At 33.3% G+C, this 15997-nt stretch overlaps 2 protein-coding genes across 2 annotated transcripts; one reads left to right on the top strand and one right to left on the bottom strand.

Moving 5' to 3' along the window:
• Positions 1-17: 17 nt before the first annotated feature.
• Positions 18-4470, bottom strand: LOC125650152 (BTB/POZ domain-containing protein 17-like). The gene is made up of 3 exons (XM_048878172.2): positions 4374-4470; positions 3284-3636; positions 18-2835 (listed from the first exon to the last, which is right to left on the bottom strand). Exons 2-3 carry the CDS (start codon positions 3623-3625, stop codon positions 1741-1743), a joined length of 1437 nt encoding a protein of 478 aa, XP_048734129.1. The 5' UTR covers positions 3626-3636; positions 4374-4470; the 3' UTR covers positions 18-1740.
• LOC125650153 (serine--tRNA ligase, mitochondrial-like) lies at positions 4459-14581 on the top strand. The gene is made up of 14 exons (XM_048878173.2): positions 4459-4556; positions 6278-6546; positions 6762-6797; positions 7011-7088; positions 8354-8408; positions 9537-9600; positions 9718-9871; positions 11000-11108; positions 11332-11371; positions 11472-11559; positions 12274-12377; positions 12657-12750; positions 13875-13970; positions 14242-14581. Exons 2-14 carry the CDS (start codon positions 6316-6318, stop codon positions 14422-14424), a joined length of 1332 nt encoding a protein of 443 aa, XP_048734130.1. The 5' UTR covers positions 4459-4556; positions 6278-6315; the 3' UTR covers positions 14425-14581.
• The last annotated feature ends 1416 nt before the right edge of the window (positions 14582-15997 follow it).

The following is a 15997-nucleotide window of genomic DNA, read 5'->3' on the forward strand; positions in this document are numbered from 1 at the left end:
ATCCTTGATCACACAAATTTTTTCTCCCCATTTTATTTTTTTTCTATTTATTAAAATCAATAATAGAATGAATCATATTCCATTAATAATATTAAATTTAAAGTTCTGAATAAATTTTAATATTATATGAAAATGGAAACAACTATCATGATAAAAATTAATATAAGCAACAATACAATGCAGTTGATAACAATAATATTAACAATATAATAAATAAACCCCAGACATTTTATCACATTAACATAAAAAAAAAATACAGACTGGAATGATATTTATGTGATCACATTCTATAAAATGCCAGCTTTTTCACTAAAAGGGCATGCATATGCAATACATCGATCACTTACAACCTGTATGCAAAACACATGAACAAATGAAATAAGATATTAGTCTTTATCTCATGCATAAACAAAATCTATTTCTGACAGCGCAAAATACTAGCATATAGTGTATCTCGCACATTTCAATGAAGGAATACTCATTTACTTCATTCATCATGCTGCAAAATATAGCTACTACATGTATATATCTAATAATGATTTACACATAATTTGATTTCCTCTGGAAACACCCCTGGATTTGGTCCACTCTCATTGCTATACTGTACATGTACAATTTTTAAATGTCACCGAAAAATTTAAAAAGTTCTGATCATATGACAGTGATGGGTAGAATCTTAAAATGTCTGTGAAACACAATTATACTCCCAGTGAGGACATGAATTCCACCCGTGACCCATGAATTAATGACTAAGTTTTGAAAATCCTAGTGAATTGATTGTGTAATGTTGAGTTTGCACATGCAATTTCTTATTCTTAATCAATTAAGTATAAACATCTGTTAACAAATTATATAGATGCCAAAAATTACACCCATACACCCCTATTTCTCAAAATTCACAATTTCTCTCTCTCTCTCTTTCTCTTTCTGATCTCTCTCTCTCCCACCAAGAAAAAAAAAGTCATGCAGTTATTAAAATAAGGTACTGTTGATCATATATCCCTAAAGTTTCCTTCAAATCCAATTCAAAATTGTGTTCACAAACATTTTCAGACATCAAAATGCCTAAATTCATTTTGTAGTGTAAAACATCTTTGGTATCTTACAAAATAACACCTCATGGTACTCACAGTAGGAGGAACTTATTGATAGTAGACCAACCTTGTGATAAATGGACAGGACAAAGTGAAACAATATCCATGCATATGGGAGGGGACAATTTAAAAACGCAATACAATTTGCATTCATTCTTTGCAGATGATTGAATTATGGTGAATTTATAATGAAGCAAAGGATAACAAAAACTTTGGCACTGAAGAAATTAATTTGCTCCATATAAATCAATTAACCTCTTATAATGTGGAATCCCGAGTATACCCATTGATATTTCAAAGTTTTCATCTTTCAAAAAGTTTTAGCAGCTTTATATATATATACACTGGACCTGTTTCCAAAATAATACAAAATCATTTTGATTTACACATAACGAACAAATCGAGGAAGGACATGCATAGAATGCCCCTAGTTGAATAACGCTGGGGATAATAAGGAGAAATTGTATACATGTATAATACCCTGCTTTGTCATCGTGAAGCATAAGCAATAATTATTACAAACTTGCACTTGGTTGCTATATTGTGCTCCAGTGGATTACATAGTATTTTGACGCCAAGAAGTATATTCACATTGCTCTGACTAATTACAAGTAACAGAAGCTAACTTTAAAGTCTAAAAATATTGTCATTCTACAGGTTTGAGTGTTATTTGTAGTATTAAAGAGTCATCCACCAATAGTGGGGAATTTGGTTGGCAGAGCTCTGCAACAGATACTTTTTTGTCCATCTCAGTATCAGCTGTGTATCTTGTCTTGGAAAAATTTTTGCGCCCACTAACAGAATGAAGAATCTCATCCTTCCCAACGACAGAAAGTAGATACTCAATTGGTCGAGGCTGATCTAAAATGAGATTGGAATAGAGAATGCATCTGAATTCCTCTGAAGTTGACGAGAATCCTTTTGGATGGCACTTTAGATCCCAGTCCCAAGTTTGTTGAGGAAATGTTGAAGCTCTTGTTGAAAACCTGAAGCTAACTTCTGAACACTTAGGACAGGCCGAGAATGGTTGAATCACAAAGCGCTTGTCCCATCTGAGATCAGTGTAGTTTCGCAATAGAAAGCAGGGTCCTATGAACTCTTTCACCATGGCTCTACTGGTCAGCGGCAATGCATGGTACTTGTAAGCCTGGAGAAAGTGCTTCTGAAATATATCTTTATACTTCTGTGCCACTTCACTGGATTCAACAGCACAAAGCTGCTCAGCTGTCATCATGGGAAAACGAATATGCTCCACAATTTCAGTCAGCTCATGGATTTTTTCTCCTGCTCTTACTGGAAACTGGGGACACAGCAGCCATTTTAACATGGCATTCCACAGTTGAAATTCATCTTTGATACATAAATCTGAGCTCTTGAGAAACTCAATGAGTTGTTGATTGTCCATACCAACCCACTCATCCTCCCACTCCACAGACCCTATGATGTCATCCATCTTTTCTGCCATTGCTCTGATGCAGGAATTGGTCAGACGTGTGTTGTTGCACTTTGTGGCATATTGAAACCAAACATGAAAGACATCCTTCAGCTGTAGTTTTGGAATGATGAAGGAGCATGCAAATGAGATGCAGACATTACGTAGATCTGTGACATTGTATTTATCTGCTAAAATTAACACAGGTAGTGTGTTGTCTATGTTAAGTTTGATATGGCAACTGTAAAGGAATTGCAGAAATCTTGGGAAGACAGTGACACACATACTATCCTCTGTCAAGTTGAGATCCTGAAAGAGCATGGAATTTTATGAGTTTTTAAAGTGAATCATGTCTGTGTTGACAGTTGTGGTTCATTTAATATCAAACAGTGAAGTAAGACATATGTGCAACAATGCATTGTATACACTTTGAAAGTTTCTATCTTAATTTTCATAATTTCTTGTCCAAATCTGTTTTCACATTAAAGTTTTAAATTAATTGCTTTTATGTCCATTGTACATAAATGTATTTACTTCAGTTAACAAATATCAAACTGCAGCCAGAATAAGCCTGAACACAGCTTGTATACTTCCACATGAAATGTTTGAATTTACTTATAAAACAAAAGTTCTGTATGAAAACAAAACTGTGACTTGACTTATTTTTACTGCAATTTTATAACTGAGTTGAATGTCAACAACTTGATGGCTGACTGTTTGATTTCTTTAGTTAGATTGTATTTTTTAACTTAATTACCTTTTTGCTCCCATCACTCCACTCTTCACTCAGCATGCGCTCGAACACATCACTGGTACGCACCAGGATCAGCTTGTGTGCATAGAAATTATTTCCTCCCACCACTAGTGTTACATCACTGAGTGAAGAGTTGTTGTAGAATTTGGCCTGGTCACTCAGGACTTGTCTCTCATTACCATAGCAATCAATCCCCTCTGGACTGGCCAGGGAGAGGGCAGTGGGAGATGTGGGAATGGACACAGACATCTGACTTTTAGAGTTGTAAGACACCTGATCCCCATCATGCTGTGCCAGAGGGGCAGTATCAAGCTGCAGACCAGCGATGTTCAGTCCAGCAGCCATCAAGGCAATTACTTTAAATATAAAACTTTATAATACAATATTTATCTATGAATCAAGCATGCTGAAAATTTATAAAGACATCGGAGGTAGTTGTACATGTACGAGAGCTGTTTCAAACCTAGCCATAACCTTCCTGGGATATGAAACACATTTCATAGTATGTGTAGGCATCAAAATGTAAGAATTGTTTTGATACCATATTGTATTTTAGAGTAGTACAAGTTTACTTGTTTAAAAAAAAACAAAAAAAACCCCCATAAATATACATAATTTATAAATAATCAATATATTAAAAAGACATCTTGGTATGTGCATGTAATGTATTTAAAGCCAGGCAGTGATAAAAAAAAATCACTGATACTTATGATTGCATTGCAGAACTATAACCATAAACTTTTAAGGGGAAAGATAATTTCATTGAAAATTGAAATGAAGTAGAATCTGTGTATCATTAACTTTATGATTTTGATATTATCAATAATTCTTTATACACTACTGCTTCCAAACTTTTGGATTAATTAAACAAGTTCAAGGGAAAAAATCAATGCACTATAACTATAAGAAAATGTGAAATTTGAAAACATCTGAAAATTGACAAAGACATTATTTCAACATTCATTCATTAGTCATCTGTTGTAAACTTCAGCCCAGTGACAGCGAATTGTATTTGCTTTGCCGCGAATCACAATATGCACCCTGCTATTTTTTCATCAAAAATGTACAAATGAAAACACATAAAAGCACTAACCTGTGTTGCAAAAGGTCAAAACACAACCCGTCTAAGCTGACTTTTCCTTTGTTTATGTTTTAGTGTTGTCACCGGAAGTGCGTCTGTTTACATTATTATCTCCCTTCTTAATAGAAGCAGCATGATTGTGGGATTTGAAGAAATGTTGTTAGTCAGTAATCGTGCGTGAAAGGCCACTTCCTGGTAAAGAATGAATTCTTACATTAAATTGAGTATATGTGGTGCAATAATCTGCATTAATATATTTATAATTATATCGTGATACAACTCAATCGATTTTCACTCATGGAAAATCTGACCAAGAGGGACAACTCTGGATAAAACGCTATGTTGCATTTTCATAGAACCTTCATGCAGCTTTTATGAATTATGTAGAATCGTGAAATTTATTCTAGGAAGACAGGGTCTTGCTTTTGGCATGTATTTATATTGTTGAAAATACTAGAATAAAATGAAATATAGTGATCGATCTGATATTATTTTGCGACCAGGTCAATTATTGACTCAATAGCCACAGTTCATAGAGCCCAAATCATAACATTTCTCCCTCCTTAAATTGCCTTTGCCCTCGAAGATACCACCCAGATTTTTTGGCCACTTGCAGGACTCTTTCCTGCAAATTCAGGATGGTGAATGGCACCAAATGTAACAAGAAAACCAGAACCCTGTATTACTAGACACTAAGGTGCTCTAACCACTGAGCAATTCAGACTGATATCCATGGTCCAGGCATGCATATAGCCCAAACCATCATATATGTATTATGGACTGAGACATTTAGATAAATATGGTAATCAAATATCTGCCTATTACAGGTACGTGTAGTTTTCTTCCAGTGATTTTTTAAGACGCATTTGAGGTCCGAATATCGGCCCTCAATTCCCCTCCCAAAAATTACTAATTTTTTCCCAATTTAACTTGCACTTTTCCCCAATAATAAAAACTGGCAAAAAAGTATGTGTTAAAAAATAAGTTCAAAGTGAATAGTTTATGTGCGACATGACAAAGACGCATCAATTCAAGATGAGTTAGAAAGAGTATTCGAAAATTTTAAGAGCTTAAAGAAAAGAAAGTTATAGATGTAAAATAAAAGAAGAATGACATCAATTAGTGTTTGATTTCTTGTTTGATATGACATATTTAGCATATTTACAATAATGACTACATTTTTCCAATTTGATCAAAATGTTGACAATTTTTCCCAATTCGAAAGCCACAGGACCCTTTTGAAAAATGTTGAAAAATCACTGTCTTCCCTATATTCCATTGTCACTTCATAAACTTCTATTCTTTTATTGAATTAGCATATTAACTGCAGAAGTACACTAGTTTATTGTTACATGTGCACTACAAGGTTATTCTCACTGCTTATAATAAAAGGTTTGTTTCTTTTTATTGAATGATCTAAAGTTGAAATCTTTCTGACTATAAATGTGAAATCCTACAGATAAAACTCTATCTTAAATGCTGCAAAACATAAGTACTTGGTAAACAAGTCTAGTAAATACACGTATAGGCTAGATATTGGCCTAATTTTGATGGGATGTTAACAGCAAGCACAGGTTGTGTTGTGAAGCAACAAACTCACTCTAATAGATCAAATAAATTGTTTGAAAAGTACCGCAAACATTTTTGATAACCAGACAAGTTTTCTCGACACACTTTCGTTTGTTTTGTTGATGATTGTTGGTTTGGAAAATCTCAATGCAAGTGTTTATTGTCAACTATGTTATATTTGCTTATTTCCTGTGTTAAATGAACAGGCATATCAAATGTCTAAAGTCCTGAACATTGCAAGATGTTAAGGGTCTCCACTCATCTAAACGGTCACACTGTAAAACTTATTAGATATATATTGTTGTATATAAACATGTAGTGTTATTAACTGTGTTTTCCGCTTTCAGATATGAGTTGATTCCACGTGGAAATTCTGTATGTGAAGATGAGAGCAGTACAGATATTGAGGAGAATATATGCCAGAGACTTCAGTTTCTGTAAAACAAAAATCCTCACCAGATTCCTAAGTTCCAGCACTAACATTGAAGCATGGACAGATCATTTTAACTCCCCAACACCTGAGTTTGACTGGCAATACCTGTGTGATGATGCAAATCTTAAGGAAATTGAACAAAACATAATGGACAGAAAAGGAATAGGAGATATATATAAAGTTGTAAGTCAATGCATGTACTTTTTATTTTCAAAATTTTGATGGTATTCAATGATGTTCATATGAAAAATAATAGCAGAATTAAGAGAAACGAATAGGAAAGAAAAAATTGTGTGTGCATTCAATGAATAACAACCAAAACAAAACAAATTTTTGAACTTGTGTAATGTCATTTTGTGCCAAATATAAGTATAATTATTATTACTGCATTATTTCAGAGGTCATTGTGGAAATCATACCAAAGAGAAACTAATGTAAGTTCTGCACTTTGTCATTCTTTTCAAAATGATATTATATTGTGTGTGAGTGCATTAATGGACAAACTTCAACTTGTTTGCAAGGGGATTGACACAAAGAAATATCAATAAATCAAAAACAAGAGTTGTAAAGGCCTTATGCAAAGCATGTGAACAAATAATGAGATGATACAAAATAGTAAACATGTTTCTTTGTTTTTTGTGATACAGGTGTCATTGAAGGAGTCCCTGTTACAGCAGTTAAATACAGCAGCTTCAGAACTCCCAAACAGAACCTCCCCATCCTCTGTGAGTAACGACAGACGTGTTACACTGTAAAAACTTTAAAATGATAATACAATTTATTTCATCAGGGTAATACACAATTTAATGGGAAGATTAATTACTCTCCAAAATGAAATTTGGAGACTCATTGTTTTTGAACAGTTCTTACAATGTATTATTCTTCTGCTTTTTTCCCCCGCTTCTTCTTTCTCACACCTAAAATCATCGTCGAATACCCATGGCCGCGGGTATCCAATGATGACCTAAAATTGTCAGTGTCTTTCTCCGAGACTGGTTGATGAAAGTATTTTTAAATACTCAAGAATATGTAACTTGTATGAAGGTCAACTAAGTACAGTGATCGTGACCTCAGACTGACCTCAGACATTGATCAGGTAAACCAATATACCTTCAGAACCTGGACTGATAGACATAGGATCTTCAACAATGATGATTTGATGATGAGGCCTACAAATGGGTATCAAGGTCAGTTTACTCCAGTGACTCTGAGTTTGACCATATAAACTGGTTTGACTTCCAAACCTTGACTGACAGAGACATGGGATCTTCAACTACGATGATTGGATGATGAGGACTACAAACATGTATCAAGGTCAAGTGACTCCAGTGACTAGGTCTTTGATATTTTTCATAGAAACTTGTATAACTTTAGACTTTTAACTGATAGAGACATGGGATCTTCAACAAATAGTGATTGGGTGATGAAGCCTATAGACTAGTATCCAGGTCAATTGACTCCAGTGACCTTGACATTTGACCTTGATCATAAAAACTTGTATAACTTCAGAATCTTGATTGATAGAGACATGGAATCTTGAACAATGATGATTAGATGATGAAACCCATATACTAGTATCAAGATCAAGTGATTCCAGTAACCTTAACCTATGACCTTGGTCATAAAAACTTGTATAACTTCAGAAACATGGACTGATGGAGACATTGGATCTTCAACAATGATGATTAAATGATTGGTCCTACAAACTGATCTATGCAGCAAATTAGTACAATTATTATTAAGATAACTTAAATAGAACTAGTGCTTTGTTTGGGAGACTGTGCAATCAGTAGATTATAATCATATTTTGTTTACATTTGGGCTTGCAATATATACATGTACATATTGCATAATTACATACATTTGAAATCAGACATACTATGTTATAGATAATTTTCATATGGAATGCATTATCATTATTGTGCATTCTGGCAATGGAAAGGAAATTCTTCATTTTATTTGTTTTTTTTTTAATTAAATATATATTTAGCCCATAGGAAGTGAGGAGTTTGCAGAATGTAAAGGGCTCTATGGAACAAAAAGAGGTAAACTTAGTCTATAAAAATCTAAAAAAAAAAAATATTTGCAATTCATTATTTAAAACTTATTTGATGCTTAGGCCAAAAAAAATATATGTTGGTGTCCACTTTCACCTAAAAAATTTTAAGGGTCAGTAGGAAGGTAGTTTTTTGTTGTTGTTGTTGATTTTATAGGTTGAATTATTTTTTAATGATTTAGTATACTACTATGCATAAAACATAGTGATTGTCTAGTAATCAAATAAAGGTTATATGATGAATCAAAACATTTCTTCCACTGTACAGTAAACAAAAACTGTTTCTGTTCGTGCATAATAGATAACTTAATAAGTCAATAGATATACTCTTGCTGTAGTGATGACATTCGCAAATTCTATAAGAATGGGAAAAAAATGTGTTGGGGTCGGCAGAAAGAACAAGGTATGATTGTGTATATAAAAGGGCCCAAAAATTTCTCTGTTTTAAATGTGTCTTGAATTAAGCTTGATCCGTGTTTTAAGTAAGTTAAATATATGCCAAGTATACTCTCTCAACTTAAATAAAAGTTATTGCTTATTTGATAGCATTATCACATCATGAATAAGACTTTTCCCCGCTTTTTTTTCAAACAAAGCTTTTAAATAACTGTTAAATTTCATCCAGATTATTGCCTAGGAAAAGGTGTGCCCATCTGTCGAGCAAAATGAAATTAATATATATTGTTTATTAATAGACGATGAAAAATATATTTGAATATGAATTTGCTCGACGCCTGGGCTGCATGTTTTCTGAAAGGAAAACCCCCTGAATTTATGAATTTTTTCGTTGATTTTGGCATTTTTGGCAATTTTATGCCAACTTCACGCTCTTGTCATTACAACACGAAGCAATTTTGGATCAAATCAAATGTAGTTTGGGTTTTCTTATATATATATATTCTCTTTTGGAATGGCAGATTTTGGGACTCCTATTGAAATCATAAATTTTCTGGGCTAGATGACTGTAGAAACTGTACCTGCTTCTATTTAGGGTTGGTCGGGAAAGTGGAAACCAACATGTATATATTTTTTGGCCTTAAATGATTTGATATCTAAAAGTGTCAGTGTTTATGTGCATACTTTTTTTTATTGATATAGTTTCCTGTTTTATCTATAGATTTTACATTTAAACCACAATCTGTGACAGAAATAGGACAAAGATTAAATCTTCTGAGAATAAGGTGAATGGATAGAATTGAATTTTTCCATATAGTATTATGAAAATCTGATTCCTTTTGATTTTCCTATTGTCACATATGTTTTTCTTCTGACATAGAAACATTCTGTCATCTTTTCAGTGATGTTGGCCATACTACAGGGCCTCGGACATATTATTTCCTGTCAGACTTTGCCAAATTAGAGCAGGCTTTGATTAGGTATACTTTGGACAATCTTCTTCCCAGGGGATTCACACTGGTTACTGTTCCAGATATCCTCAGTGCTAGTGTAATTGTAAGTCATGAAGTGTTCCAGATATCCTCAGTGCTAGTGTTATTGTAAGTCATGAAGTGTTCCAGATATCCTCAGTGCTAGTGTAAGTCATGAAGTGTTCCAGATATCCTCAGTGGTAGTGTAACTGTAAGTCATGAAGTGTTCCAGATATCCTTAGTGCTAGTGTAAGTCATCAAGTGTTCCAGATATTCTCAGTGCTAGTGTAATTGTAAGTCATCAAGTGTTCCAGATATCCTCAGTGTAAGTGTAAATAAGCCTTCAATCAAAATATTAATTATAAGTGCACTATAAAATTATGAAAATATATGTATGCATTAATTTGTTATCACAAAGAAATTCATTACAAGAACTATATCATTGCATAATAAACAAAGGGATCATCATCACTGTTAAATCATAATGCCATTTTGTACTTGCCATGTAGCAATGTAACATTTTAGCCTATGATGCTTGGCAAAAGTGCTGTACAGGTTGAGCTAACGTGGGGTGGGTGGGGGTGATATGAATAGAAACCATTCTATAAAGGAATTAAAACTTTGGTAAATGTGATTTGTTTTTAAAAAAATTGTTAAAATACTAGTAAACACACAGGTAGCCTGCATACTATCACTTTCCTTGTGATAACGAAGACAGTGAAGTTGTGTAAAACTCTCCAGCATAAGATGAAGCATTAATAGTTACATTCATCAAGGTTTTGTGTACATTAGCCGTTTCATGTCTTCATTTCTCAATGAAGGCACTATGACGCATACATGGCCTTTCATCTCAACATAAAAGCCTAAACTTAATTTGAAAGTTTTATCACAAAATATATATACATTGTAGGGAAGAAATATCTAGATTTGTTGTTTAATGGGAAATTTATATAAAACAGTGGTAGCATGGGGTAATTTATACCTAAATGTCATCATTAGTTTTATAAATAACCCACTTATTCTCATATTTCACATAATACAATCTAAGCCATGTACTCTCTGAACATATAATACATGCCATTGAATGGTAAAGGTAAAAATAGGTTAAAAATGTAAAATTAGAATTGTGAGTTTGAGAAAGATACAAATACTTTCCACAAATAAATCAACTCATCAGACACATGTACTTTATTGTGTATCATTAATTATCCAGGAAGCTTGTGGATTCAAGACAACAGGGGACAGGAACCAGGTTTATAAACTAGATTCCTATAACCATAGCAACTTATGCTTAGCTGGAACATCAGAGATGTCTCTTGCTGGTACTGATTTTTGTGTGTGTATTTCTCTGTTTCTATTTACATGTGAAGGACACATTTGTTATTATTCCTTTTTACAAAGTTCTACATATTATCTGTTACTGGTCTTATCTCATCCCCGAGCAACGGTTTTGTAAAAGTTATCGATAAATAACTTACTATGACGTAGAAATTATTTGTACAGTTTGACTTGTATTTTTACATGAATAACACTCTCTCCTTGTAGGCCTGTTTATGAATGAGATGTGCACAAATCTACCAAAAAAGTAAGCACACGAATGCCCTTATTGTGAAATGTCCTATATGTTAAAATGTACGCTCGTGCATAACAAAAGCTCAGTACTTTGTACTTTATATTGTTACCAGGGTCTGTGCTGTAAGCCATTGCTTTAGGGCCGAGGTGTCTTCCACTGAGGAAGAGCAAGGGATCTACCGAGTTCACCAGTTCACTAAGGTCAGTATAGGCACCTACACATATAAGTTACACTGTAAGTTACATGTAAGTTACACCTATAAGTTACACATATAAGTTACACATATAAGTTACACCTATAAGGTACACTGTAAGTTACACCTATAAGTTACACTGTAAGTTACACCTATAAGTTACACCTATAAGTTACACTGTAAGTTACACCTATAAGTTACACCTATCAGTTACACCTATAAGTTACACTGTAAGTTACACCTATAAGTTACACTGTAAGTTACATGTAAGTTACACCTATAAGTTACACATATAAGTTACACCTATAAGTTACACCTATAAGGTACACTGTAAGTTACACCTATAAGTTACACTGTAAGTTACATGTAAGTTACACATATAAGTTACACATGCAAGTTACACTGTAAATTACATGTAAGTTACACATATAAGTTACACCTATGAGTTACACATTAAGTTACACCTGTAAGCTTCTTAACATGATTTATCCTTCCTGTAGACAAGAGAAATCTACAATGAACAGCATTCTGCTTGTAGACAATTTCATTTCCCTTGTTTAAAATGACTGCATTTAGTATATACATGTACTGCATTTACAGACAGACAGATTATGAAGTAAAAGATAAATGGGATTCCATTTACATGAATTTTCCATATTTCAATAAAGATGTTTGTTGAATAAGTATTGTATTACCAAACTTCTATAATTTCAATTGTCAGGTAGAGATGTTTAGTGTAGCACAGAGAGGACAGGGAGATTATCTACTTCAGGAGTTTTTGGAAATAGAGAAACAGTTGTTCTTAAATTTAGGACTACATTTCAGGTAAGGTTTAACTAACAAAACTATGTGTAATGAGGTCAACTATACATGTACATCTTCCCAAGACAAGAGTTTCTATTTGCCTCTCTCAACCTTAGATTTCAAAGATGCACACCTATTATGGAGACAATCAAAATCACACTGCCACAGTATATTTGTAATCAGGGATATTGCATGATATTTTTTTCACTTGCACTGCGAATGGAAAACTTCATTGCAGACACAAAGCAAGTTTTACGTACATTTATGACTGAAAACAAATGGTGTAAAATTCTATTTCAGAGTTTTAGAAATGCCTACACATGAACTTGGGGCACCTGCCTACAGAAAGTTTGACATAGAAACCTGGATACCTTCCAAACAATTCTGGGGAGAGGTAAGTTTTATTGAATTTTTATGTTACCGTTAATATTTCAACATCAAATATAGCAAAAGAATTTCTGTTCAATATGAGTACTTTTACTGGTTGTACTTGCACGGATAGCCTACTTAAGTACTGAATGATACTAGTATATTTTGGAAAAACACAGAGCTGTAATGACAACGTGATGGGTATACAAATTGAACGTAACATGCACATTACTCAATTTGTATACCCACTGTATTTTGAATTTAAGAAATATAATCTGATAATAGTTTTGAATGACATTTGATGCATATATTTACATCACTCTAATTAAGAATAATTTGTAATTTGATTTATGTTTAAAATGACAGTGGATTCTGTACATGTATAGACGATTGATGGACCCATCACCATCGATAGTGCTGTTCTATTTTACATTAATTGTGATTGATAAAGATGATGGACTTAAGATATATCAAACAAGAAGGTCACTTAGTTGGTGAAGTTGAACAAGCAATTATTCAACTCGGACTTGACAATTTTTGGTGCAGGGGAAACAAAGTTTTTAAGGTGTTGAGCAAATTAGTCTCCATTGTCAATGTGGTTTTGAAAAACATTTTTCTGTGTGTGTTTTGGTCATCTTGCTCTCAAACTATATAAATTGTGACATTTGTGTCAGTGATACTGATGCTGGATGTTTTATAAATTGTGACATTTGTGTCGGTGATACTGATGCTGGATGTTTTATAAATTGTGACATTTGTGTCGGTGATACTGATGCTGGATGTTTTTCAAAGTAGAGAACAATATATTGAATGGATATTTATTTCATAGCAGGATTCATAGTTTAGTACCACAAGTGTTGCATCAATCTTACAAGTGCTAAATAATGGTGGTGCTATAATATGGAATTCTCTATTCATGACCAACAGATAACAGAAATGCAGCACATATTGAAGGATTTAATTTGAATGATCGAGTGACTGTTGAAGACATGAAAGATACACGTATCTTAAAATTTACACACTGTCTTTAGGTTTCACCTTATGGTCTGCCACAGAAGGCTACTGTTTTATGTAAGTTTTAAACAAAGGTACGTCTCAATAACACATATATCAAATTATAGAATACAGTAGCTCTCTCTCTACCAACAGATATCAAGCGCCTCAAACTGTACAGATTATCAAAGCAGAAGACTGAACATTAAATATCAGGAAGTGGGCAAGGAAGACACTCTGCATGTTGAGACAGTAAGTCAGTGCTGCATCTTTTTTCCATGCTATATTGCACAGAAGTACATAGTACCGTAAAAGATATAGAATATCCCATTTCTAGTGGAGACATTTCATACATTTATACAATAAATCAAACATCTTTTGTCTACATGATCATTTGATCTGGCTCTTTTTGTTTGCCATTTCTTTAGAAGTATTTTTTTCATTAATCAAGAAAGTTTTAAGACATCTTGGAATTAAATGTCAACGAGCCACAATGTGCTATTGAAATGAAAACTATCTTTAGGTAAATGGAACAGCGTGTGCAGTACCAAGGCTAATGATGGCCATTGTAGAGAATTACCAGCAGGAAGATGGAAGTGTAGCTGTACCGGAGGCCCTGAAACAGTACATGTCAGGGCAAACTCATCTGCAGAGAGCACCAGTCAAAGGCAAAATGAAATTTGTCCAAGGAAAACACTCCAGATAGAGAAATTGTAATGAAAATTTTTATATGGCTTATATTTTCAAGATACATGTACATGTATGTTCAACTTAGTAAAGAGTTTTACAGAATATGCACCAAAAATTTCTTGTATTTGTTCGTTTATGTTGTCTTAAAATTTAGAGTTAACAATTCTGAGAAAGTCTTTGTTTTTTTTTTATTTTTATGCAATTTAGGTAAAAGTTGCTTGCACAATTGACAACGATTCAGAACTTTGAAGAACAAAGCACCTGCTAAAGTCTTTTCATGTTTCCTTGAGAAAAATAGCAATAACTTTAAAGCATCATCGTATGGCCTTGCACTATAGAAAACGACAACTCTATAAACTTGAAATTACCCTTTCTTGCATGTTCTTTATACAGTGTAGAAAGAATCTTTTAAACAATTTATAATAAAAACATACAGTTTATATATTTACACATACTTTGTACATGAATATGTAAACTGAGTAATAATGGTCGCGTTTTCGTGTATGTTGCAGGATAGCCTCCGAGGTCGAGAAATGTTGTGTTATATTTCAAACAACATTTCGAGACCAAAGGAGGTTATCAAGCAACATACACGAAAACAAGAACTTTATTTCACAGGCTCTCAACGTTTTAAATATCTATGATAAAAGAATTGTCTTCCTGTAAACATAATATTCACAGGAAGACAATTTCTTTTTTATTATAGATATTTAAAACGTCGAGTGCCCTTGCTTTATTTCTATTCTACTACTGGCTTGGAAATATAAAACCGATCGTTTTCCTATATAGCTATGAATCAGGTCACTGACATGGCAGTTTCTGAAACCGCTTATATATCGTTTTTTGTTGACGAAAAAGGCGAGATGGTAGGAGTATTCTAAATCTATTTTTAAAAAAATATTTCAAGTATTTAATTTGATGTTAACGGATTATATTAAATGCTTTGAATACAGTTCAAGAAAAACTTATCTTTGAATCGCCATGTTTACATGTGTATCGCTCTTGGAATGTAGACGATTGGTTTAAACTTTATACTAAATACGTCTCCATAGTCCTGAGTGAAATATTCTCGAGAGGGATGTTAAACAATATACAATCAATCATATACTGAATAACAAATGTTCTTCAGTCATTTATGAATTTGTTTTACAACATATATTGATGATTTTCTTGATTATAATTAACAGTCATTGACTTTATTGTACCATTAGCAAAACTCGAAGTGCAAGGGAGATGTGTGTCAATTTTCTCACAATCGGTTAATACGCATGAAGGTATATTGTAGAATAATGACCGCGGCATTCCTTTGATCTTTGCAATAACCTGGTAGAATTTTGAATTTTGACTGATATATTGTATCTATGGTGAATTTAGACAGGCCCAAGCCCTCACCCCTGAGTATTCTAAATTCACCGGCGTCTTTAAAGGCACCGTGACCAATTAATCGCTTCCCTAGTTTATGTATTGTATTGATATTGCATGTATGAAATAGCAATTCTATCTCTAAATATTCAAAATACTGTCCATAAATCACCATATTTGCGTCTTTTTAAACCCAAATTTCCGTTGAGACAAACTCGGATACCCTA

This window comes from Ostrea edulis, chromosome 5 (assembly GCF_947568905.1).
Source record: "Ostrea edulis chromosome 5, xbOstEdul1.1, whole genome shotgun sequence".
NCBI classification, from domain to species: Eukaryota; Metazoa; Mollusca; class Bivalvia; order Ostreida; family Ostreidae; genus Ostrea; species Ostrea edulis.